The following is a 26,046-nucleotide window of genomic DNA, read 5'->3' as shown; positions in this document are numbered from 1 at the left end:
GAACTTCAGTCACTATATCACAAGCATCACAAGTAATATTAAACTGTCTTATACATATGGTATAATTCCTGATTCAAAAAATCATATTTATCACATTACATTTGTGACTAGTCTGCAAGTAGTCATAACCAATGTTCCACAAAGAATTTTGATTCCTCTTTAAGTCTAGTTTTAAAATATTTTTCGATTTTTTTGATATGTAACTTAATTGATTTTTTTTTTTTTTTGAGATTCGACAGATCAGAAAAAGATTTTTTTCTAACCATTTAGCTCCTTTACGAACAAAAACATAAACAAACTTTTGATTATAACCTCCTATAGACTTATAACGATACACTATAATCATATAGGGTGATTTTCATTGGTTTAATCGTATACATACATAGTATAGGGCGCGTTCACGGAGTGTCGGAGACGCTATCAACGCTACTGCGCACACATTTCAATCATTTTTCTATGCGCAGTAGCGTTGGCACTTCGCACTGAGTGCAAAGCGTGCTCCGTGAACGCGCCTATAGTGACACTAGTGACATCTATTTTTGAAAAGACACCATAAGGTATATCTTTCGGGTAGAGGGTAAAGTGGTAGAGGGTAAAGTGCCATAAAATTTTATAGTTACTTTCTAGGGATGGAGCTTTCGATGAGTAGACTATATTATAATGTATTTTGTGCGCATGCGTGCGAGTAGAAGAAACTTACGAACACAAGTAATCCAAAAATGTTTTCATGTAAATGTGTGTGCATTGATACTTACAGCTGAAATTAAAAGATTATAATAAGTAATATAGAAAGTTTGAGGCATAAAAGAATTAAAAGTATAATAACCATCTCTGTAAGAAAACCAAAGAGAAATGGCCTGTCATTCACTATACATATTGATGCCATATGGCATATGCACAAAGAATATAATAAAAATACTTTTAGATAAGTATATCTTTTGTATATAATAAGTGCATATTCAAGAATAAATCTTTTGTATGCTTTGTGGATGTAATTTGTTTATTTTACAGATTTAATCATTTATTTATTGTAAGCCATCTTCAATTTTTTATTGATCTGAAGTTTACATAGAATGGAAATCTCCCACAGAATAATTTCCATACCCTTCGACAAAGAGTGAAAGATCAACTTAGTAATTTTTGACATATTGTCTAACAATAGCATGTTATATATTGTGTTTATATGCTTGATTAACACTAATACTTTACATATCGAAAAAAAGTACTCTTGACTATTTAATTAGAAAAATTTCATCATACAGTCTTAGGTCTAGTTGAGATAGTGTCTTTAATAGGTCTGTTGATTTGATATTATTTGTAATATTCTAATGTATTTTTCATATTATTATTATATGTCGAGTTTCGAAGCTGCAATTAAGATCCTCATACCGTGTTTAATGATTACAGGAAGTTCAACTTATATATAAAAGAAGAAAATATTTGGAATTGTCATACAAGAATGAGATAAGGAAATGGAGGAATTTTTACCAGCAGCCATAAAGGAAATTTCACAAGTATTTTCTGAACGGTGTGAAAAGATGAGAACAATTCAACAACTCCTATGGTAGCATGTGTGGTATCTATGCTATTATTGTAATATGTATAGTTTGCTACGACTTTATATCTTCAACAATAACACAGACCTGGAAAATTGAATTTTCTCAGTTTCAAGAATGGACGGGAAGGAGGGGGGGGGGGGGGCAATTCTTCCATTTTTTTTACTGAATATGAATGTGGCTTTGAAATTTCTCTATCACATCAGGTGTTTTGAAATATCAGTTAAATGGCTGAAAAACGGCTGTTTTCCTCAGTTTATGATTTTTATTTTAGAGAACAAATTTTCTTTTTGTAAATTACCACTATTGCATCGCATCCTGCTAGTATAATAAGTTTTGAAAATGGATTTTAAAGCTAACGAATAATACTATATGGTTTAATTGTGGAATTTAAACAAAATTCGTTCTCTGAAGTAAAATAATGAAAATGGCGAAAAAAGCCATTTTGTACTATTTAAGCTAAAAATTAAAAAAAAATCTGATGTACTGGAGTAATTTCAAAATCAGGTTCGTTTACAACACAATAAGATCAACAAGAATCGTCTCCGACCATTTTTAAAAATGAGGAAAATGAGATTTGGCACGTCTGTGTAAATATTTATTAAAATAAAGTGTATTAATTACTTTTCATATTATAAAAAAGAGGAATATAAAAAGCAACTTTAAAATACAATAAGTAACAGCTATAACACTAGTGAGATTAGACTGTTAAAATCTGGGTGTAGATAAGTGATGCTGAAATTATAAGGTTCTCAAAGGCGAGTGTTTAGAAAGGCTATAACTATTATTCTTCATCAAAAATATCTTCAGCTTTAGTGTAGAAAACATTAAAATTGTGTAATATGAAAAGGGGAATTTGTAAACGATTATATGGTATCATAAAAAATAATAGTAAAGCATTACGTAATTTATGAAAAAGAAATTATTTTATTGAAGACGAAGAAACACTAAAAAAGGAATACAAATATTTGTTTAAACATGCATACAAGTTTTACCTATTTATGAGTTCGCTCCTTAGTAAAGGATAATATTAAAAACGTCAATGTATCCACTAAATTGTGTAGACATGCATAATCAAAATGTGTTTGTATGTTTTCTGAATAAGTTTTATTTAATTTCAATAAAAAATAAGAATAGTTTGCATTTCAAAACTATTATACAGTCAACATTTTGTAACTGAAAGAAAAAATATATGATTTCATAATCTCCAAATTAACCTCATACAGTACATAAATGTTTAAGGAAGGATGAACATTACTATATCATATTATTTTATAGTTGATGAGACGGTAGAGGGCATGTGCTGCATAATATAAACTACTCACCCAAAGTTCCTTAAATTTGCTATAGGAAAATATTATGGCACTTTACCCTCTACCTATCTTTCGTGCCTTTTGGTGCAGTAAAGATATACAGTTGGGTGCAGAAATCTTGCGTCAGGCGAGGGGAAGTAGGAATCTGAGGGGCGAAGGGATTTCTAGGGAGTTTGTCCGTAGCTGTCAAATGGCGCGATTAACCCTCAATTTTGGATCGTAAACAAAAATAATATTTTCGCAAAACGATTGCGGAAAAGAAGGAAGGATTTTAATACATAACAGAGAAGACAAAATATATCAGATGAGTATAAATTAATAACAAAAAATTAAAATTATTGTGAATTTATAAGGAAATATATACTTTGTGGTTATTTTATTTCTATTACAGGCTAAATCCTATTCTTCATGAGTTTAAATGTTTAAATCACAGGAAAGAAATACTTAAGCAACAATGAATGAAAAGGACTAATTTATGAAGCATTTCTCTGTGGCCTAACCATTTCAATAATTGTGACATAATGTTATAATAGTGAATATATAAGCGATTGCTGTGTATACAAAGAAATTTTATTACAAAATAATAATAATGTATGATAATGTTTTGATTCCTATTATTATAAATTAAAGCTAGTTCAAATAAAATGTATTATTTTAATTTCTAACTTAACCACACTCAAATTCTATACGTACATAGTAATTATATATTCTTGTAGAACCTATCTTTGAGCTACTCTAACTAAATTGCAACTATTTTAAATCTGCAGGTCATAACTATTTACTTCAATGATCTTTATTATTCATTGTGAGACAAATTGTGTAAAATTTCTGCTAATTTCTTATTGATCCGTCACATGCTTCCTCATCTCGTATAACATTTATTTGTCTTGATTGTTCCTTCTTCTTCTAGTTTTCAACACATAACAATAATTTTATTATCATTTTTAAATACACGCAGATAAGATGATTATGCTGACTTGTAATTAATTTTATAAATATTGGAATCATTGTTAAACCATTGTCTTATTAAATTTGGAAAATGGGCATTTGAATGATGCTATTTAAAGTGGGCCTCTCTTCTGTGAAATATATTCTCATAATACTTAGATAGATAAAGTTCCTTAAAAGTTATGTGTATAATACTGAGTTCATCTTATTTTTTAGCTTCAAGTAGTTTTCCAGCAACGTGTTTGAATATACATTTTGAATATAGAATACTCTTATTTCATTACTCTTATTACAAATGTTGTCAGGATTGATAGAAAGATATGTCAATCATCTGAAAATGATAGGATATACATGGCGACTGGATAAATTAAGGTTTTAACAGATAAGTTTCATGAACAAATAGGAATAATAAAATAAGTATTGCATATTGGGAATGGATATCCAAAATATATAGCTTGAAAATATAATTTGAAGTTAAAAACAAGATGAACTCAGCAGTATAAATAAACGTATTGGTCGACAATATCCTCTCAAATGGAAGGAAAAGATATCATGTGGATGAAGTGCCAAACATATTTAAGTACAATAAGTCCAGTGTCCATTTTTCAAATTTAATACAGCAATAGTTTACCAATCATCCTAATTATTATAGAAACAATTAGACAGCAGAATAAGCATATCTGAGCATATTTGAAAATATCTAGAGAATTATTGGTATATGTGTTCAAATCTAGAAGAAGAAGGAGCAATCAAGGCAAATAAATGTCATACGAGATGTGGAAGCATGTGACGAATGAATAAGAAATTAGTAGAAACTTTATACAATTTATCTCACATTGAATAATACAAATTATTGAAGTAAATAGTTATGACCTGCAGATTTAAAGTAGTTGCAATTTAGTTAGAGTAGCTTAAAGATAGGTTCTACAAGAATATGTAATTACTATGTACGTATAGAATTTGTGGGGATAAGGAAGAAATTAAAATAATAAATTTTAATTGAACTAGCTTTATTTTATAATAATAGGAATCAAAACATTATCATACATCATTATTGTTTTATAATAAAATTTCTTTGTATAGACAGTAATCGCGGTAATCGCTTACACATTCACTATTACAACATTATGTCACAATTATTGAAACTACTGCGCCACACAGAAATGCTTTGTAAATTAGTCCTTTTTCATTCATTGGTCTTTAAGTATTTCTTTCCTGCGATTTAAACTCTTGAAGAATAGGATTTAGCCTGTAACAGAAATAAAATAACCACAAAGTATATATTTCCTTATAAATTCACAATAATTTTAATTTTTTGTTATTAATTTATACTCATCTGATATATTTTGTCTTCTCTGTTATGTATTAAAATCCTTCCTTCTTTTCCGCAATCGTTTTGCGAAAATATTATTTTTGTTTACGATCCAAAATTGAGGGTTAATCGCGCCATTTGACAGCTACGGACAAACTCCCTAGAAATCCCTACGCCCCTCAGATTCCTACTTCCCCTCGCCTGACGCAAGATTTCTGCACCCAACTGTATGTATTTACGTTAGCTTTCCAATTAGCTTAAAAATCGAACCAATCAGACACAAATGTACAGTTTGTGTGACATGCAATGTACCATTTGTATCCGATTGTGTCGATTTGTAGGCTAATTGGAAAGCACCCTGTATCTTAGGGTGAATTTCACCAGTAAGGTCTAACTTAGAGTGATATAATTCACGTCACAGGAACTATATCATTTTAAGATAGAATTTTTGCCTGCCGACTTAAAGTGGTATAGTTCCTGTGACGTGAATTATATCACTCTTAAGTTAGACCTTAGGGTCAATTCGACCAAGTAGGCTAGAGTCGGCTAGAGCCCAAGTCAGACTTAAGTTGGTATAGTTAATGTGACGGGGACTATACCAACTTAACTCAGACTTGGGCTCCTACTGGGTCGAATTGACCCTTACTGGTGAAACTCACCCTTATGTTTGTTTCTTACTCGTTAATTGTTAACAGTCCAGTTCAAGATATCATTATTTAAATTACTTAAAAATATCTTTAAGATATACCTTATAAATCTTTAAAAAACTAAAAGAAAAAGATATCCGAAAGTTATTTGTGCTGGCCATGTAGAATTGCTTGTCCCAATTGTACCAACAGCGGGTAATCGTTCACCGTAGCGAGCGCAGCCCAAAACCCGACAAAGAAGAACAAGCCAAGAACTATATACATTATATACATATGTATTATCTACTTACCACTACTTTCAAACTTCAACATATATAGTAATATAATCGCAAGCTTTTGTGTATACATATTTCAAGTAATTTTGATGATCCGTGGGTTTTTCGCACAGTTTTCACTTTTTAAATATTACAGAATAACATATTTATCGTCTATTAGATACTACAAAGAGAAATTTTGAGAAAATTATTCAATTTTTAATTTTCTTGTGGTAAGACTTACCAATATTGTTTATTTTGTTTTTGCTCTAATAAAATATAATAAATATCTTTTCAAGTTGTCCGTAAACGTCAATAAATGATTCAAAGTTTTTAGAATATGTATTAAACTAATTAAACATTTGTTTATAAAATATACATATGTTAAATTCATTAAGGTTCTTTGATTTATTTATTATAGAATTATTATTTTTATACCAAAGATAGTTACTACAAGAATGAGCTCTCACCACCATCTTAATCCATGTTCTGGTGAAGTTGAACATATAAATATACTTTCTGATGATCTGAGTGCACTTTATTTAAATGATGATTACTCAGATGTAACGTTAGTGATTACTGGGCATCGACTTAGAAGTCATAAACTTATACTTGCTGCACGTAGTCACTACTTTCGTGCTTTACTATTTGGTGGTCTTAAAGAATCTACGCAAGAAGAAATTGAACTGAAAGGAACTAATTTACCTGCTTTCAAAGTTTTGCTCAATTATATATATACTGGACGCATGTGTTTAGTAAAGCAACGAGAAGAAGTAAATATATAATTTATGCTTATATAAATTGCATCATTTTTATATTTAACTAACAAAAACAATTTCTTAGATGATTTTAGATATTCTGGGATTAGTGCATCAGTTTGGCTTTACAGAATTGGAAAGCGCTATATCTGATTACCTCAAAGAGATTATAAACATAAAAAACGTTTGTTTTATATTCGATGCTGCTAGACTATACAAATTAGAGTTTTTATTGAAGGTTTGTCATGAATACATGGACATTCATGCCCCCAATATTATCCAACATGAGAGTTTCTTGCAACTCAGTGATGGTGCATTAATAGATCTGATATCTAAAAACTCTTTTTTCGCACCAGAAATTGATATATTTTTGGCTATACAGCAATGGGTTAAAGCCAATCCTGAGATGGATCCCAAGGAAGTACTTAGTAAGGTTTTAAAAGCAATATTATTTGCTTTCACTAATGGATCTGTACAAACTCTGAATTTTTTTTTAGGTAAAGTAAGATTGAGCTTAATATCAATTACAGGATTATTGAATATTGTCAGGCCAACAGGTTTAGTTTCTCCTGAAGCAATATTGGATGCAATAGCAACAAGAACTCAAACACGTGATTCAGACTTAGCTTATCGTGGAAGAATGTTATTAGATGAAAATGTAGCACATGCAAGGCATGGAGCAGTGGTGCTTCAAGGCGAAATGCGTAGTTATTTGTTAGACGGAGATACACGTAATTACGATATGGAGCGCGGGTAAGTCTTGCTTTTATGGTGCATGATACTTGCCATAATCTTTATTTCAAGAAAATTTAATAATACTTTGATGAATTTCAGTTATGCAAGACATATTATAACAGACACACAAGATCATTGCATTTTAATAAAGTTAGGAACAGAGTTTATTCTTAATCACTTCAAAATGTTATTATGGGATAGGGATTTACGTTCTTACTCTTACTTCATTGAGGTATGTTGATCAGTGTGTTTTATGGTAAGTAAGTTTAGTTCTTGTAAGAATTACAAAAACTGCAGTTATATTTTTTTACTTTTGGTGTTAAATCTTGTTTGAACAAATACTAGTTTCTAACATACTATTAGTTATTAAAAATTATGTAAGTAGTTAAAATGTTCAAAAAACTAATTGTTTTGTAAAATATTTTGTACATATGAATCACAATGTAATATTAGTAAAAACAGTTGTTCATAGTCAACATCTAAGGCCCAATATTATTAACTTTCAAAATCTTTGGCCAACATTAGTCTGTCTTATTTGATTTAGGTTTACTTCTCAAAATGAAGAATTTTTCATAAGAAGTTTTTTATATTACACTAAAAAATTTACTAATATATAAAAAACTACATAAAAATTATACTTTCTGCGTAAAGAAATAAATTATAATCTTATTTAATATCAAATTATAGATTAAGTTTCAAGGAGTATGAAGCCACCTCCTAGATTTGTTTATATTGAATTTACTTTTGATAAACTAGATACTTGTTTTATTTTTTCCTAAAAAAAAAAAAATATATTGTTCAAAGTTACAAATATTTTTTTGTTTGAGATAGAATATTCTATTGCAATAAGTTTATTATTGCAAGGAAACAAATCTGTTAAAAGAAAATTCTTTGATTTGACATATAAACAGAAAATAAAATAAGAATGATTAATGTTGGCCAAAGATTTTGTAAACTGGTGTTGAGCCTTAGATGTAATATTTGAACAATTTTCTTAATAACATTAGGTTATAATTCATATATAAAAAATACTTCACTTTATAGAAAATTAGTGTTTTGACAATTTTTCTCAATTGCATAATTTTTCATCACTGAAAATAAGCTGGGAATTAGTCTCAATCCAGCAAGATTTAGGCCTAATCTTTCGTAAGCTCAATTATTCTAACCTCTTGGATGCATATCACAACTAAGGATCATTGTGTACTCTTTTTTATTTAAATGAGCTATAAAGAGTAATTTGTCATTCAAAATATGAAAAAGTTAATGTCTCAATGACATCATTTATATAAATGAAATTTTACCAAAAATCTACTGCCTATACATATATATTATTCTGTGCATCACAAAATTAAATTCTTTCGAAAGGCAAGAGAATTTTTTCAAATAAATCTGTACCCCCTATGTATTAGTTGCAATTAAGAATGGGTACCAATCACAAAAAAAGACATCAGATTTGTATATATGTCTTAAATTGATTGGTATCCCTACTTAATTATAATTAAGTAGTAATTAAGTTTGTAAGAGTTGGCGTTAACTCTAAAAAGAACATTTTTATGTAAGATGTTTCTAATTTTTACAAGAGTCGTTTCACATAATTTGAGACACTTTATACTCTACATTAGTTTTTTATTTTTTGGTTTTTAATACATTTGTAAATTTGATTTTATTGTAATAATTTTAATGCAGGCATCTACAGATCAAAAAGACTGGGTTAGAGTAATAGATCATACAGAATATTTTTGTCGTAGCTGGCAATATCTGTATTTTGAGCCTAGGGTAATTCTTTATCTAAGGATTGTTGGAACTAATAATACAGTTAATAAGGTAAAGATGATCTGCTAATAAATGAAGTTATGTCTATTCTGTTCTAAAACTATTCAATGAATTTTATGATTTTATTTCTGTAGGTATTTCATGTTGTACATTTTGAAGCTTGCTATACTAATCATACAGAAAAACTACAAAATGGATTGATCGTTCCAACGCAAAATGTTGCTACAATGGATCGAAGTGCCAGCGTTACTGAAGGCGTTAGCAGGTATGTAAAAAACGAAATATATATATATATATATTTTTTTGAGAATATAAGAGATGCACTTTACAATTTTAATTTCAATTTTAGATCGCGTAATGTATTATTAAATGGAGATACGTCAAATTACGATTGGGATAGTGGCTATACGTGCCATCAACTTGGATCTGGTGCAATTTTAGTACAACTTGGCCAACCATACATGATAGACTCCATGCGGTATATATAATTTTTTAAATGATGTGTTAATTATTAACTTATTTTTTATATTGCAATTATTTAGATTGCTTCTATGGGATTGCGACGATCGATCGTATTCGTACTATGTGGAAGTATCTGGTAATTCTTGGAATTGGGAAGTAGTAGCTGACAAATCAAGGGAAGCATGTCGTTCTTGGCAAACACTTCGGTTTGAACCAGCCAGGCCTGTCGTTTTTATACGTATAGTAGGAACGCACAATACAGCGAATGAGGTTTTTACAACAAAATTCTTATGTGTCATGTAAAAACTGAAAAATCTTAGCTAAACGTATCGTGTTTTAGGTGTTTCATTGCGTGCATTTTGAATGTCCTGCGCAAATGGATGAAAAATCGGTAGGAAAATCGTCAATAAACTCTGGAAAGCAGCAACAATCGTTACCCAGTGTTAGTAATTCTGTATCTCAACCACCACCAGAAACAGCTGCAGAAGCAGTGAACATTGATCATTAACAAGTCTATTTGACTGAGGATTTTTCTCATTAGAGATTTGATGCTTTAATTTTTGTGAATTATATTTGGTTCTTGCTTTAACATTTTACTGTAACGTGTAAGACTGTAAAATGTGATCAGTGCCCACAGGTTTGATTGTTAAATTATTTCAATATTTATTACAATATTTATAAAATTCTCATCAGCAAATTTAGCTTTGAGAAAATAAATCAAAGGCCCGTGCCATTTCTAAATCATAAGATATAATATAAAATATTAATTGCTAGGAACTAATTTAAGCATGCTTCTAATAAATGAAATTTATACGCATAATATCATGTATTATAGACGTATATATAATAGGGTGCTTTAATAAAAATTCGAATTTTTTATATCAACCGTTACACAAATGCTAGTTTATGTAGGCAAACAAAATGGCGCAAAATATTTAATAGGAGATGATTTAGAGGTCATCAAAGTCATTTGGTTCTATTTATTTCAAAAAATGCGTAAAAAATCGTGTTATACTCTTCTATAGGTAATAATATTATTCAAACTTTATTTAGAACGTTCACATATAAAGAATTGGGGATTTACCCTTATGCGCATTGTATCTGTTTTCATCTTACTCTGAAAATTAAGGAAGATACACTCAATGTACACTGGTAAAAGAGTGCTCGAAGTGGCTAACAATTAACTGATTAAACAAGAAAAGTCACTGCAAATGTCAATAAAACAAAACGAATACTCCCTAGTCATTGTAGACAATATCCCGATAGAAGTAAAACGACTATCTTACAGAGTAATCAAAACAAATATATGTAGTATATTTGTTACCGATTTCTGATATCTGCAATGATCGTTTCTGTATATTTGGTTAATAATGTAAAGGTTTTAAATAAAAATTGATTAATATTATTTCCATCAGAAACGTAAAACTATTGGCGGTGTAACAGGAAATTAATAATTTTGTTAAAGCATCTTAATGTACAGGGTGTGGCACATTACGGTCTACACGATTTTTTAGGCCTCTGCCGCGGTCATAGGAAAAGAAACTTCATACAGTGTAATTTTATATCTTTAAAGGGTAAATAACCTGGTAATAGTGATTTAGCCTTGAATACTCATTTCAAGGTCACGCAGAGGATTCTATGGTTTCTTTAAATGGAAGATACCATATATTTTTACACATTCTTGTAACTTCTCAATAGCTTTTCAAAATATTATATTAATTTGATTTGATCTATAGTCGTTTACGACATAATTCGATTTGGGATTGCACATAAATGCAGGCCCCCTTGAAGTAACTGTGTGAACGCTAATTTATGTACGCTTAGTTGCTCATCTGCGTATACATTTAAGTCGAAAAATTTCGCCCAGGACTAGATAAGTGATAAGCTAATTAATGTTTTGGCAAGCTCATAAAATCAGTTAAGAGAATATGTAAAAATATATTAGCGGTTGCACTTAAAAAAATTAATGGTACTTTCACTTGACCTTCAAATGAACCCTTAATGTCAATTCAATATTACCAGGTTATCTATTTTTTGAAACTAGAAATTTTGTCTAAAACTTCTTTTTCTATGACCGCGGGAAAGATCTAAAAAAATCCTGATAGCCGCTATGTGCCACACTTTTTATATAATGTACATATGTAGAAATGCCACTCACATAAAACGTCTCCAAAGCATTAATGTAAGAAAAACTTTATCCTCATAACCATATTAGGGATATTAATTTGTGTATGAAATCTCTCTGAACTCAAATAGAAAGAAATTTTGTAAAGGTTCTTTGAAAAAACTTGATATCTCCTATAGTTATATAAAGATAAATAATTTCTTACATGTTATGGCGTTTTAAGTATCAAATTCTATATCGCTATACTGTTTATAATTTTGGATATGATGGGACTTCGATTTCCAAATTTGTGATCTACCCTAAATACAAGACATTTTGGTGTATAAAAAATATCTATTATAAATGTGTACATTAAAATATTACACATTTGATTAGTTGTATTTTAATATTTAAGTATACGGACTTTACAAGGAATTAATATATTAATATTTTGAAGCTTATAATGATAATTTTAATGGGAGGTGTTTTTTGTAGCCTTTTTAACACGTTCGTCGCCCAACGCGATTCATTTGGGATTCTCGCGGAGCCCAAATACAACTATTGAAGTACTGGAACGTAAACAGAGCGATAAGCTGGAATAGCAACAATGTAACTCAAGTAGGCCTTTACATTGTTCGTGATCCAGTGCAACAGAGCCTTCGATTTATTATAAATAATAAAGTGTTTATTTCGAAGTAGGGAATGCGATAAACTTTCGGCTAAACTACTGCTTAATATCTTACTGCACTTATCCTGGATCCTTTATTTAGTCGAGAATTACTTATTCTAAGACGCATGTCAGTTTTTAATATCATTAGGTTGTTTATCCTGTGTTTCTATTTCAGTGCTTTTTCCACTAAATTTCTTTGAAAAATCCTACTGAAAATCCCATTAACTTGAAGAAGATGAGCGTTACCCAAATATAGGTGATGCGGCGACGAGCATGTTAATCAATTAACTTTCATTACGTCCTTAACAATGAATAAATCTATTCTGAAAATTGTCGAAAATAATTAATATTTGTGATATAAAGATGCGTATAAGAGTTTCTTTCAATCTTGTTTCTCCTTTGGATGTATAATATTCAATCGAAATTTAATTTTGATATAATTCATAAATTTGAACTTATTATATATAAATAACAAAATAAAACAAAAAAATATCAATTTTGAGTCTTGGAATATTTATATAATATAGGTGTTCAATATTTTTTAGAAGATGCCTGGTCTGTCAGTATTTTCCTTCGCATACAATCTTTAATATTTAATAGAGCTTTATCATGACTTTTTGTATTATTAAGTATAAGAAAATGTTTATTTTTCTAGTCGACAAGCATAAAAACAATGTAGAAAGATTTCACAGAATTAATGTAAAAGTAATGTAAAATGTTATTAAGGAATTCAATAAATTAATTGTAATCTAAAACTGTGGTGTTCAAGTTTTAGGCGAAATGTAATATATCTCAAAAGTATATTCTTATTAGTAACTATCCTAATTGACTTAAAAATATTTATATAAATATACTATAACAGATTAAAGATAAACAACATGAAATACAATTTCAAATCATAAATATAAAACATATTGTATGTAGATACATGCTCGCTAATAATAATTCAAATTGAGTCTCTTTTGGATATTTACAATATTACCTAGAGTATAGAAAATTTATATGTTTATAGATGATTGCTGAAATTAAAGTTTTACAATTGTGATGATCCACGCCATGCTGCATCAAAACCACAAGCAGTGTCCGAATCGGAATCATTTTGTTGACTGGTAGGTATTGTACAGCTGACAGCAGTTGCAGATGTAGGTCGTCGATGAAAATTTTGATGCTGGCGTGTGGCTACTTTTCCTTCCAGTATGGGCGTAGTAGGCTGACTGGCCGCGTGTGTTCGCGTATTGTTGCTAAAATCCTGGCACCTTTTGCTTCGTCTCTTTTTAATTGGTGCATATTTTGGGGGTGGCATTATTTTGTGTTCCAACTGGAATAAATCAATAAAGTATATAATCGATATTATTAACGACCAATATTAGTCACGAAACAATATGTATATACTTGAACATTATCAGCAGATCCCCAACTCTTGTGAATCTTTTCACTATTATTGGTGCTGCTGCTGGCCACACCCAGAAATTGGCTAAAGGCTTCTGTCGTACGTTTCACACGAACGTTTAACGAACCAATACGTAGAAATCCAAGATCTTTGTCTGCACAATGTAATGATTAGTCAATTAAAATTGTATCCTACTGTAAAATAATACCTTAAAAGAAAAACTCACCTGCGTGCTTCTTCCTTGCTTTGATTTCTGAAAGAAATAAAACGATTTTAACCATCAACAGACTATAATGATGCATATTTGTAGATAGAAATTGATTTGAACATAGAGATTAAAAATGAAAAAGTAATATATGGGAGCTTTAATTGTTACCTTTGTTGGCAAATTGATGAGAATGTAGGAAAAGCGAGCTAATAAGTGCATTAACCCCACTGCGTGCTTTTGTAAGACAAAAAGAAAATAAGAAAACATGCAAAGAGAGATGAAATTTAAAATTCACTATATGTAAAAAGGTTTATTTCAAGCAGTCGTCCCAGATCTGAATGGTCCCATCCTTATACGATACAAAAGAAACCTTAACAATACTCTATTGAATACTTACTATGAATCTTAAGATTACCTTATTAAGATTACCATAATGAAACAGAAGTCTATAATTTAATTTCATTTATTAAGAATACAAGAGTAAACAAATTCTTATTTTGTTCTTAGGAGCTGATAAACTAAACTTTTAAGATTATTAGGGATGCTATTGCAAATCAATTTTATATAGATTATAATCACATTAGACATTAAAGGGTTTTAACAGAGGCTACTTTTTTGATACAGTGTTAATTGAAATGTATATTGAACTCTTTTATTTGATAAATACTTACAGCACAATAAAAGCACTCTATTGGAAATAAAAGATTGTCATACGTTACTTTAAGATACGCCTACTTTAGTCTTGCAACGTAAGCGCTTTACTATTTTAGCAGAGGAGTACTTCGGAATTTGCCTGAGCGTGGCGGCAGTAGAAATTCCTACAACAGAAGAACATTTCCAGAGCCCCGATACTCACCAAAAAGATCCCATAACCTTATAATCGCCATTTCAATCACACTTTGAAAATAAGCAGCTATGCTATAGAAACGTGCTCCAAGCATTTGACAAACGTCATACTTATAATATTAAAGCGATTTTTTTAAATTTGTGCATGAATGCTTCATTAGTATATTTTGTACTAAAGACAGAGGTAGCAGCTGATATGAGTGAATGATGTAATATTAGGCAAACAATTTTGGCAGGTACTTACTTATAAGAATTAGCTGACGCGTGTACCTAGCCATAAGCAACAGCAAACTATTCCTTTCATAAATCTATCATTTCTATCTCTATACGTATAGCTTAACATAATGAAATTATACAACTTACTACGAATAGTGTCTTGGCTAATGGCAGCTTCCTGAGACACTAAATATTGTCGAGCTTTCTTCCCACTATGATCTCGTATATCCTGATTGGCTCCTTCAAAAAATTAACATTCATTATATTATATCCTACTCTGAGAGAACCATACACGTACAAAAAAGATTAATTAGTTCATTTTACCATAAACTTGGACCAAAAGATTAAAGATGTTTTCATGGTCGAATTGCATAGCAATGTGAAGGGGCGTGTATCCCTAGAAAACAGAAAGAATAGAGAAATTGATAATATCTCGCTGTTAAGATTGACGTATGTTATTATGATACTCGGAAAGGTCAGAGCCCGCAATAAACGATAGGGACAAATGTGCGGAGACCGCTATTCACCGTCACTTCGGCATAATCAAAACTGTCTACCCTCCCAGTATGCTACCCTAGCGAAAAAGGGGTGCGAAACTTGCCCCACGCCATCAGACTCTCTAATTTATTTCACTTTAAAGTCCACGCGTTTATAAGTAAGCGCGCGAGAGTTACGTTCTCTCTCCAAGCGTGTGCGTGTATAGATGGGTATATATAGTAGAAATAGGTGCGTGTATAAGTATTGTATATATATGGAATGGAAAATGGCACATACGAGGGTGCCGCGAGTGTCACCCTTTTCCGACTCCAATAGTATGCGACACGTGTGCCCTTGCGACAAGTGGCACGACACCCTCTCTCGCCCTTTCGTGCTGCTACACACGCGCACATACACACACGCCTGTGGACCATCTTCTTTTTATACTTTCGACAATATTTTAAAGTAGCATTGTCCTGGAACCGGAGTCACCGGGACAATATCGCACCCTTTCCTGTTCTCTGATTTCTACAGGCTTCTCTTCTCTGCTTTTCCCCTTACCCTCGCTCAACTATTTCTTCCTTCTTCGCGGGAGACTCGGGAACAGGACAGCTGCCGGCCACCAATATCACGGAAGCGTATATATCACTCTTGACGAATTTCAATTGTAATATTTTTTTTCTTTCAAATTAACCTTCCTTTATGAATCGTTAAATCATGCGTTCAAGTCGAGCTCGGTAAAACAAGACGACTCTATTTATTATATGTATATAGATCGAGTATTCTATAAGAATTTTGTCGGTTCAAGGCCAAATTGAATAATTTCGCAATTTTAGGGGATTTTTCCGAAAGCACGCAAAGGGGTGAGTTTTGAGGTAAGAACGTTTAATAGAGGAAAGAAAACGAGTGGCTGGGATTTGTTTTTAAAAGGAGGTAGTCAGTTTGCTATATGTAAAGAAATCCGGCGCGGCGGTAGGATCAGCATTGTCATGGAGCTCTCGTGCACCGGATAAGGATGCAGGCGCCACACGGGCGGCGGGTATCGGACGTTTTTTGCACGGATTAAATGTGGTTCGATGGTGCGATAAGCCGTAGAAAACTACGATGCAGGAAGCCCCATTGACGGATTATGCTTCTAACTGCGATCTCCTACCGTTGCAACACCTAATTAAAAGCAGCAAGAAAAAAAATTCATCTCATATTACAATTTCACAAGAAACACTGCAACCCCATGCAGCTAAGAAAGAAAGGAGATTTTGCAGTAGTGTTAAAATAGGAGGCAGAGTTCGAGAGAGATTCTGTTATTGGGAATAAAAATAAAAGTGGATTTTGTGAGTAAGGGGAGAATCCGGCAGTTGATCTTTTTCGGCTTTTTTGTGAGAAGGTAGAGGATTAGGGAGGAGCCAGTGCGGGAAAATAGCATAAGCCGTAGAAAAGTGGCGGTGGATTGGTGGAGGTGACAGATTATTCCATGCCACAGATCCAGCGTCTGCTAGCAAAGCCGCCGAGCCGGCAAGGAAAAAAGGAACGCGGGGTCGACGATGGATCCATCCGGGAGTGGATTAGCTACTTACGACGCTGTATACACGAATACCACGTTGCACCACGTTCCAAACTAAGCGGTGAATAAGCGCCACTTGTTTTTACTCCCATTCTACTCGCGCGACTCTCCACAATATACATTATTTTCCTTATATATTATCCCCTTATCTCTCCTACTAGTCCGCGATGAATAAAATATTTTTATAAAATCATTCCGGTGCTCCAACAGGTGTTGGATTCGACGAACGATGGATTATTGGATTACACGTTGCGTACCATGCAAATCGCAGGCGCGGACTGTCAGATCGGTCTGGAAATTGTCGCCGATAAGATCTGGCGGCGAGAGAAAATGACTGATAGTTATCTTTCGGGGAGAATCGTAAAATTCCGGAGAGATGAGAGTATGGTGCAGATGAGGGTCTCGGTCGATAATTGGCCGCGGAGAATGTGCTTCTTCGCCGCGTATATACGTAACGAGATAATTAATGTACCGATCGGAATTAGTCGATTTACATGAGATTCGAAGGCCGAAAAAAACGGGTCAAAACGGGAGAGAAACGGACGGACCAATCTCCAAATTACTTGGTGAAACAAATGAGTCTACTTGATCGGCTTTCTCTTATTTTCATTCCAGAAACTTTCATGAGATTTGAGTGCATAGAGAAGTAGCAGAAGTTTGACACTGGGGAAAAGATTGGATTAGCTGAATTGGCGAGAGATTAAAATTGATCGAGGGGAGGTAAGAGATCAACTTGTCGGATAAATCTGAGCGATCCGACTGTGGATAAATTGAAGGTTAAGCAATCCGCCACTACTCGGAGGTATCTTCAGTTACAAAGTAGGAAGGGTCCATATCGCAAAAGAGGCGGCATGGCAGTCTCTGCGCGGTGTTTGTCGCGAGCCGCTAACGAGCACGGTCCTCCCCTCCCCTCCCACAGCCCTTCTCTCTCTCTCTCTCTCTCTCTCGCTCTTTTTCTCTCTATTTACCGAGTTGTACTCGGGCCTTATATAAGTCTTACAAAGAGCAAAGCGCTGGACCACACACATCCGATCCTATCTACCCGTTCCTCTGTGCACCTCGTCTGCCCTCCATCTCTTTTCTCCTCTCTTCCCTTTCTTCCTTCCTTCCTACCTCCGTCCTTTCCTATTATCGATACTCCACATACTCTTCTTTTCCTGCCAATAAACGAACGCGATTCCCCCACGTAGTGAATTATACGCTGTCGTGACAGTTACCGTTGTCGTGATTAACCGATCGTACAGAAATGGTCGTATATTAAAGTTTAAATCGTCTGTTTCTTTCCGCACTTACTATTCAAACGATAGAAATAATTGAAAAATTAAATAATAACTACAGTGTCAGACTTACCCCATTCTGAAGACGCGACGTCACAGGATGAAGATATGAAAAAAAAGATACAAGTTAAAAGTTGAAAATGGGATAATGTAAAGTCGATAAGGCAAGCGATATATCGTCATATATTTGACGCTACGGTTATTACATATGGCTTCTACCCTTCCCAATTGCTACATAGCACCTTATGGTACTGATAAATCAAATGAAATTTACTTGCCACAATTCGTTGCATAATGGAATGAACTCCCTACGATCGTTACACTAGAACCCTCGTATATTAAATTACTCTTTTATTAGAGTTATACAATAGAAAAAACAAGTTACACCTACCGTAGTTTCGTTGACACCTTTGATATAATTTCCATAAGCACCAGCTATTAGCTTGATGATATTTTCATCTCCATGTTTGGCGGCCCAGTGAAGCGCATTCTGAAAGCACAATAAGAATTGAAATTCAAGAGTGAAAATGGAATTTTTGCAGGAGAGAATAGAGTTCGTTGAACGTTGGTGGAAGGCAGGGGTAAAAAAGGAGAAACTCTGTTGAAATTTGAGGAGGGAGATAAAAGGCGTGGAAGAGTGAGACTCCAAGGTGTCATGGGCGATCGATGGTGGCAAGACTCTAGCACGTTTCTAACAAGCAAGTGGAATCCGCGTTCCGGGATCGGTGGCTTTTCGCCGAAGCGTCTGGTTGTAGACACGATGAGAGCAGCTGTAGCGTGGCGTATTTTCAGAGACGACCAGGCAGTCAGGCCTCTGTGAAATATTCGCGAATTAAGCTTAGCGCGGCGACCAAGTCGCTCGAGACAACTGGGATGAATGGCGAACGTCGGACAGCACTCGGCTCGCTCACCATCAAAACAGACCACAGCGCACCAATCCGCTGTCTACTTATCAGCCCTCCCATGAATTAACCTCAGCCTCGATGCCGAAGAAAATTCTACAGCGAATTTTTCCCGTCAAATATAAGGCGCGCGTGCGTTGAGCGAGATTACCTGGAAAAAACTAATTATGGAAAGAGAAAGAAAGAGCTGTAGGAGAGGGGGCGAGGAAGAGTTGAGAATACACTGGTCGAGCGGTGAAGAACGAGCGACACGAGAAATTAAGGCGCAACATCGGGTCGGACTCCTTGAACAAGCCCGGCGGGCAGTTTTTGTCGTAGTCTCCGGTGGATGTAGGTGGCTTTATAATTTCGTTAAGTCCGTGGGATTAAAAAAAAGTGTCCTATGTGCTGTGTAAGTGATTAGCTGATAGCTGGTGGGTATGAGCGTGAGGATAGTAGGGAGCAAGGCAGGCAGGCAGCAGGTTAAAGAGGGGTGGGGGGTATGCAAGTAGCAGGGCGCCTCATTAGCGGGGAAAAACTGATCCTAACGAGGCTAGCTATACCTAATGACGAGGAGGAGCTTGTTGCGCGTGTGTTTGCAATGTACCCTGTCTTTTGTCCTTTTCCATGTGTTTGCAACGCACTGTAATCGTAAATGTGTGTGTGTGTGTGTGTGTGTGTATAGCTCTCCGCAGAATATGCGCATCGCTGGACCGTGGCCGGTGGGCACTCTCCGTGGTCCCTATATGTCCTCGCGTTTCGTAGCATCGCGGCAAATTAACGAGCGACGCGCACCAGGGACCAAGAGGATTCGAGCGTTTCCGGCCCCGTTATATTACAGGCACGTGGCGCCACTTGGACAGGATATTCACCGTTCCAAAAACTACCATGCACCATCGAACCCTCGTAGCGATCCTCGACCGTACCGCGATATTTCCCACCGCAATTTCCACTCGACCAGTCCTGCCGAAAAGTTGCATCGCGGTGGGCGGAAAATTTGGTTGATTCCAACGGGATTCTTCGGTCGCGTTCAACGAGAGTCTTCGCGATGGAAAAGAGGAAGAGAAAAATCGAGAGGGAATAGCGGACGTATCAGGTAGAAATTAGCGAGTGAACAAGATGTACAATGGTAGCAGGGGGCATATTACAAGCTTAACACGGAGCGTTATTTAGCGTGGACTGGTGCTTCGCTATATATTAGTGAAGTGAGGAAAGCACCTTTGTGTCGGCTGGTGGAAATGAAAGCACGGGGAAATAATTAAGAGTCGTCGTGTGCTGAAGGGCAAAAAAGAATGAGCGAAATACGAGCGGTCCGGCACAAAAGACGTAGAAAATCTGGGAATTGGTGGTTAGCGGGCTCGTTCCGTGTGGGGCGAATGCGAGGTCGCTGCTGGAAAATGAATTTTTACGGTGGCCTCGCGAGGCCATCCCTGCATGCGCTTGTGCGAGCCTCGGTGCGTCTACCAAGCCCGAGACTAACGAAGTTTTATGAAGCGCTGTGGCGATGGCACACGGTAGCCACAGCTAGACAACGCCGCGGACTTTGGCGCTCCTTAATTTGCGAATTCTGCAGCGCGCAGTCAGCTGTGTTCGTTGCGAGCCACTCGCCACTGGTCGCTGGCCACTGGCCGCTAGCCCCATAGCCACTCGCCACTCGCTGCCGCAAAAGAATGCTATGTCGCCCGACACCGTGATATATCTTCCCTGCACAGCATCCCCTTTACTCCCCCCCCCCTCCATCTCTCTCTCCAACTCCCCCCAAAGCAACCACACGGTAGCTCCTTTCCTTTCTCACAACGAGTTTTGCTCGAAAAATTCACCGACTCGCATGCCGATTCAATCTCCGTTCGTTTCATCAATTGTTTTTCGGGCAAAGATCCTCCTGGAATTTAGCTCGATGAAATTTCTGATGGAAATTGGAGGTTTTAAGGGGTAAGCAAAGCGGCTGCTGTATGGCTGAAGAGTATACCGTACCGAGTTTGCTTCATAGTGATTAAGGTGGTAAGGGGGCTAGCTACCGCGGGCGCTGATGTATGCGGGCGATACAGATATCTCCGGGAAGGAATTTGCGTTGAATTAGCGTATAATCGGCGGACCGATCTGCTCATACGGAATCCCGCGGCCCCGCTTACACGTGTCCAGAGAGCTGTATTCTCTGCGCGAACACAATATTTAGTGGCCGGCGTTGTCCACCCGTCTGCTCCACCTCCCGACTCCCGTGGGACCCGAGCCTCCTGGTATGCACGCTCTCTCTCTCTCTCTCTCTCTCAAGGAGTCTCTCGACGTTGCGAATTTTTCATCCCAACTCCCCTCCCCCTCCTCCACTTTCCAGATTCCCAGTACCAATCGCGTGTATCGATATCCTAGCCCGTAGAAAATCTAAATGTGTAATGAGAAAAAATTGCACATATATATATATATATAGAAAGAGAGAGAGAGAGAGAGAGAGAGAGAGAGAGACAGGCGCGTGCTGAAAGAGTTCGATGACCGATCGAAGGAAAGTCGTTTCCAGGAAAATTGGGGACGTTGGACGCGTGTCTTCCGACGGTGCAGAAGGGGGTGGGAGGATGTCTGTTAACGAGCCTCCGGTCACGTGCATACCGTCGAGATGTCAGATCTATCGGCGCGTGCTCGATGGCGCGTGTCTTCGTCTCTTCATCAACGCCGCCGGCAACGACATATCCTCGATCCTATACAAATTTTCTCAAAACCATCATTTGTACAACGAACAATCGCTAGGATATTTTATACGCTTCGCCTGAATTAGATAGTTTTCTATTTCAATGCGAGAAAGTACCATGTTGTGTTCTACAAGAGTGCTGCGGGCGTTGCGGCTGCAGGTGGGAGGAAGGCGAAAACAGAAGCGTTGTTCGCGTGAAGTTTCGCGCCTCGAAAAAGAATACGACACGGAACGAAGGCACAGGATGCGCGAGGTGTCATTAGCATAGCGTGGAGGATTCGTGCTTTATGATTTATCCGCTCTCTTTTTCCTCTCCTGTTATTCTTTTCACTTGTAATGCTTCTTGCACGCCGACTAAGCACGAGCAAGACCTACGGTATGGTATTCCTGGCATACCTTACAGATCACCTCATTCCTTGCTGCTTTAAATAATCATTTTTCATTCTTTCTTTCTTTCATTATATACGCCTCTGTCAACCGACACCTTCAAATTATCCAATTACATCATTATTTAGCGATTACAAGTAAACTTGACTATTATTTTCTCGGCAATTATATATTGTTATTACGGTACATATTCTGGTTGATATATAATTATCAAGCGATATTAGTCGTAGATTTTGTCAATGGACTGGTTTTGATTTTAATCTTATGTAGTGAGTGAAAATGTGTATGGTAGGCGGGTGGACTCTTGTTGTTCTGATATTCAATTGGCGCGGGTACACCTCTTCATTTTCGGTCAGTTACACTTCGAAGGTATCTCCGTGAATCGGAAAGATCGCGCGTACAATGGTATCCGAGTGCCATCGAGCCTGCAATTTCAATCCGACGTGGCAGCGATGCGATTGATACACCGCTTCCTCGTTTGTGAAAATAATAAGAGCCGCGTGTGCTGCGTAAACGAGCTGTGACTGCCTGGAGATTTTTATCCAGTCAGCTCGCTTTAATCCCCGGAGCGATTTTCGCTTCAGATACCGCACAACGCTAATAATATTTCTCGGGCGCTCGATCGAGAATTTCCATTTAGTCGAAAAAGAATTGGTACGGTAACCGGACGAGAGAGACGAATGATGGATGGGAATTTGATTGACTCTGTTTAAGTATTGTTGGCTTTGGCCAAGGCTTTTGTTAGTTGGTAGGAAATTAGGATGATTTTAGCGAAAATTATTAAAGCAGACCGGATGAGCTTTCGTAAGCTATTATAATTAGAGTTACGCTTGTTACAGAAAGGTGTTAGGCGAAGGTGGAAGCGGATGTAAATCAGCGCGGTGAGCATTCTGCCAGTGTCTGGCCAGTCGCAGGTGGCTTCGTCCAGCCGCAACGTGACAAGACATCGCCATCAAGCTCTTCCATTAGTTCGTAAACGTTAACCGGTGAGAGTCGGTACAGAGAGTAAATTCGTGTTTTCAACTATTTCTTACACGACCAATCCTGAAGCACTAAATGCAGTCTGTTTAAAAACCCTACGAAATCAACTTTGACTTAAAACCAGTAAAAACATTCGAATCACTTTAGACAAACTGGTTTTAGTTGGCTCGTTAGGAGAAAAGCCAACAAAGTGATTAGCCTAATCGCGCCAATAGATTTTTCCACGGTGACTCGACCTGGTTTTCCTATATGCAGGAAATCCGAAACTCCAGGATCTTGCGGGTATCCTGTGAAAACGGAATATAGGAACATTAACGTAGCTCGTGGCTTCCTGGACATAGGATAGCAACGAGCACAGGTGTACGCGTATCTGGGATCACTCGGAGAATCGAGTTTAAACGATTAACATTGGCGGCTTCCCACGAATAATCAATATCCTTCGTGTCCTCGAGCACGAGTACCAAACTTCTCAATCTGGCAGGCCATTTCACGCTGGATTATAAAGCTTAAGATTTTCATCTATTAACTGCGCTCACTATTGATTTTTTCTCCTCTCGCTCTTCAACTGCATAATCTACAATTATAAACCGATAAAGAAATCGTCGAACCTTTTAGCTTTACGTGCCGTCTCTTTTGGTCTGAGAAATAATGAAATATTTTTCGAGGCTGGCGTATCGATTAGGATCGGTGGGGTTTAAAACTTTTTTCAGGAGTTGATATAGTGGTATGGCGGAAGGAAGGTAGGAAGGTAGGAAGGAAGGAAGGAAGGAAGATGGGACAGAAGGAGTGTGTGTGTGTGTGAAAGGGGGATGGGAGGGGGGGGGGGGGAGATTGTTGTAGCAAGAGTCGCAAGGGATGCGGCGGTAAGCCGCTTTGCGAACGGCTAGTGGAATTGCAGAGTCGCGTCGGGACGGCGGAGGCGGCGGTGAGGCTAAGCGATTAGGTAAACCCTGGATTAGTTGGATGCTTCTGCCTCTAGCTCTGGATAGGTGGACAGAGCCAGCAGCACCAAGACACCCTTTCCAAATGCTCTCCGAAGGTTCGATTACCGCCACTAATAATGCCAGGACTGATTTACATGATTGGATTGCCGTGACGAGATTGAAACTAGTGCGAGACCGCCTCCACAGTGGCGCGTTATCTTGTATCGAGTTTCGGACACTGCGAATTAACCGACGTATCCTCCGTTTGAGAAATCATGTATCTGTGAGTCAAAATATTATACCAAGTGAAGGTGCGATTGAAGCTAAAGGATATATGATGATGTCTTCGCAGAGTAATAAGAGGAATATATAAAGATTTTTAGGCGAAGAACCTTGGGAGACGGTATATAAGACACGAAACTGTTCAGTTTATAATATATAGTATATATCATATATAGGTATATCGAAAGCGGATATAGACAGGATATCCGGACGCGGGTGGTATTGGGAAGGGAAAAGAGTCGCGAGCCGCTCGTGAGATAATGGAAAAATCTTGGCCTTTGTTCCCTTCTGCGCTATTGGACTGGGGAGGAATGGGAGGGGGTAGTGGGGACGGATTATAGATCTTTCGGTACGTATTATACCGTGCGATCGGACGATCGGTGGAAAAATCAGCTCGGATATCCTGCGAGTTGCGACGATATTGAATCGTTGAGCGTGTCGAACGTCGAGGGGCCAGCGATATATTTCATAGACGGATACAACAAAAGGACGCGGTTTCCTCGAGGAGACCTCTCGGAGAGATTAGTATGCTCGTATCTGCATGCCGCAAGATCGTATCTGCCGTAAGCGCGGCCCTTTGTGGCTTTTTGTTGCGTTGCGTACGTATTTATGTGAGCGTCTTGCTTCCCCCTACATCCCCCTCTCTTTCTCTCTCACTCTTTCACCTCCTTCTCCTTCTCCTCTTCTTCTTCCACGTTCCTTCCTGTTCCAACGTTGCCCATACCATAAGCGCGAGGACGCAGCTTGGCTCGCTGATGCCTCAAAAGATTTACCTTTGTTCCAGCGAATATACTTTCTCGGTAATCAGTGCTTTTACGTAAAGCTTAAATTAACCTAGCTATATACCTTGCAGCTTTTTCTACTCTTCACAGATTTTTTGGCAAAGTCTCAACCGAGTCCCTTTTTTTTTTTAACGACAAAGGGGAATAATTTTCATGGATGATATAATATTGCTATAATTGAGTGGTAAAAGAGAAAAGCTCTGAATCAGGTAAAATTTACGTGGATGCTTTCAAGTGTTGGTGATTTGTCCTGACAAGGAGGACAAAACTAGTGTGCGCGTATTCCGTCGTCTTGCCATGCTCCTAATCCCTACTGTGTACCAATTACCTCGTCCATGCTCGCTACGGTTAATGCAAATTGGATTTCGGTTGCCGAGACAAAGAGGATAATAGGACGAAGCCAAAACAATCATTCTTTTGCATGTGCATAAGGAGAACGTTACAAGAATAGAAGGTATATGAGCGAAAGTGTGTTTCTCCATTCATTAACCGAGACAAATTAACTATGAAATTACTGTACTTGTACACATACAAACAAATATGTGATACATATATTCAAACTTGAATAGATACATAGATTTGTCTATATTTATTTATTTTCACCAAACATTACAGAAACGTAG

General features: G+C 36.4%; 2 protein-coding genes across 5 annotated transcripts in view; one reads left to right on the top strand and one right to left on the bottom strand.

The window, feature by feature from the left end:
- Window positions 1-6,107: 6,107 nt before the first annotated feature.
- BTBD9 (BTB (POZ) domain containing 9) lies at window positions 6,108-13,198 on the top strand. 4 transcript variants are annotated; one of them, XM_066746134.1, is made up of 10 exons: window positions 6,108-6,263; window positions 6,474-6,803; window positions 6,874-7,216; window positions 7,286-7,541; window positions 7,623-7,755; window positions 9,210-9,347; window positions 9,431-9,561; window positions 9,646-9,774; window positions 9,839-10,028; window positions 10,099-13,198. In XM_066746134.1, exons 2-10 carry the CDS (start codon window positions 6,489-6,491, stop codon window positions 10,264-10,266), a joined length of 1,803 nt encoding a protein of 600 aa, XP_066602231.1. In that variant the 5' UTR covers window positions 6,108-6,263; window positions 6,474-6,488; the 3' UTR covers window positions 10,267-13,198. The 4 variants fall into 4 exon arrangements, with proteins under 4 accessions (XP_066602231.1, XP_066602236.1, XP_066602241.1 ...); XM_066746139.1 differs by having other exon boundaries at window positions 6,113-6,263; window positions 6,478-6,803; XM_066746144.1 differs by having other exon boundaries at window positions 6,113-6,263; window positions 6,452-6,803; window positions 7,319-7,541.
- Window positions 13,199-13,302: 104 nt separating this feature from the next.
- The window catches only part of sowah (sosondowah), a 90,327-nt gene continuing 77,583 nt past the window's right edge, over window positions 13,303-26,046 (bottom strand). Inside the window, exons 8-13 of the mRNA XM_066746157.1 lie at window positions 18,893-18,997; window positions 15,517-15,589; window positions 15,340-15,432; window positions 14,149-14,175; window positions 13,925-14,076; window positions 13,303-13,850 (exon numbers count right to left, since the gene is read on the bottom strand). Of these exons, the coding sequence (XP_066602254.1) occupies window positions 13,566-13,850; window positions 13,925-14,076; window positions 14,149-14,175; window positions 15,340-15,432; window positions 15,517-15,589; window positions 18,893-18,997 (735 nt within the window). The 3' untranslated portion in view covers window positions 13,303-13,565. The remainder of the gene's footprint in view (window positions 13,851-13,924; window positions 14,077-14,148; window positions 14,176-15,339; window positions 15,433-15,516; window positions 15,590-18,892; window positions 18,998-26,046) is intronic.

Source organism: Prorops nasuta, unplaced genomic scaffold (genome assembly GCF_024137725.1).
Source record: "Prorops nasuta isolate Cenicafe-Biocafe unplaced genomic scaffold, Cenicafe_Pnas_1.2 PNAS00003, whole genome shotgun sequence".
NCBI classification, from domain to species: Eukaryota; Metazoa; Arthropoda; class Insecta; order Hymenoptera; family Bethylidae; genus Prorops; species Prorops nasuta.
This window is presented reverse-complemented; position numbering and strand designations above follow the sequence as displayed.

What these genes read in the sequence shown, in the direction of transcription:
- BTBD9 (XM_066746134.1), top strand. Translation starts at nt 6,489, where the DNA reads ATGAGCTCTCACCACCATCTTAATCCATGTTCTGGTGAAGTTGAACAT. An exon ending in TAGTAAAGCAACGAGAAGAA is followed by an intron (nt 6,804 to 6,873) that starts GTAAATATATAA and finishes ACAATTTCTTAG; the next exon opens with ATGATTTTAGATATTCTGGG. An exon ending in AATTACGATATGGAGCGCGG is followed by an intron (nt 7,542 to 7,622) that starts GTAAGTCTTGCT and finishes GATGAATTTCAG; the next exon opens with TTATGCAAGACATATTATAA.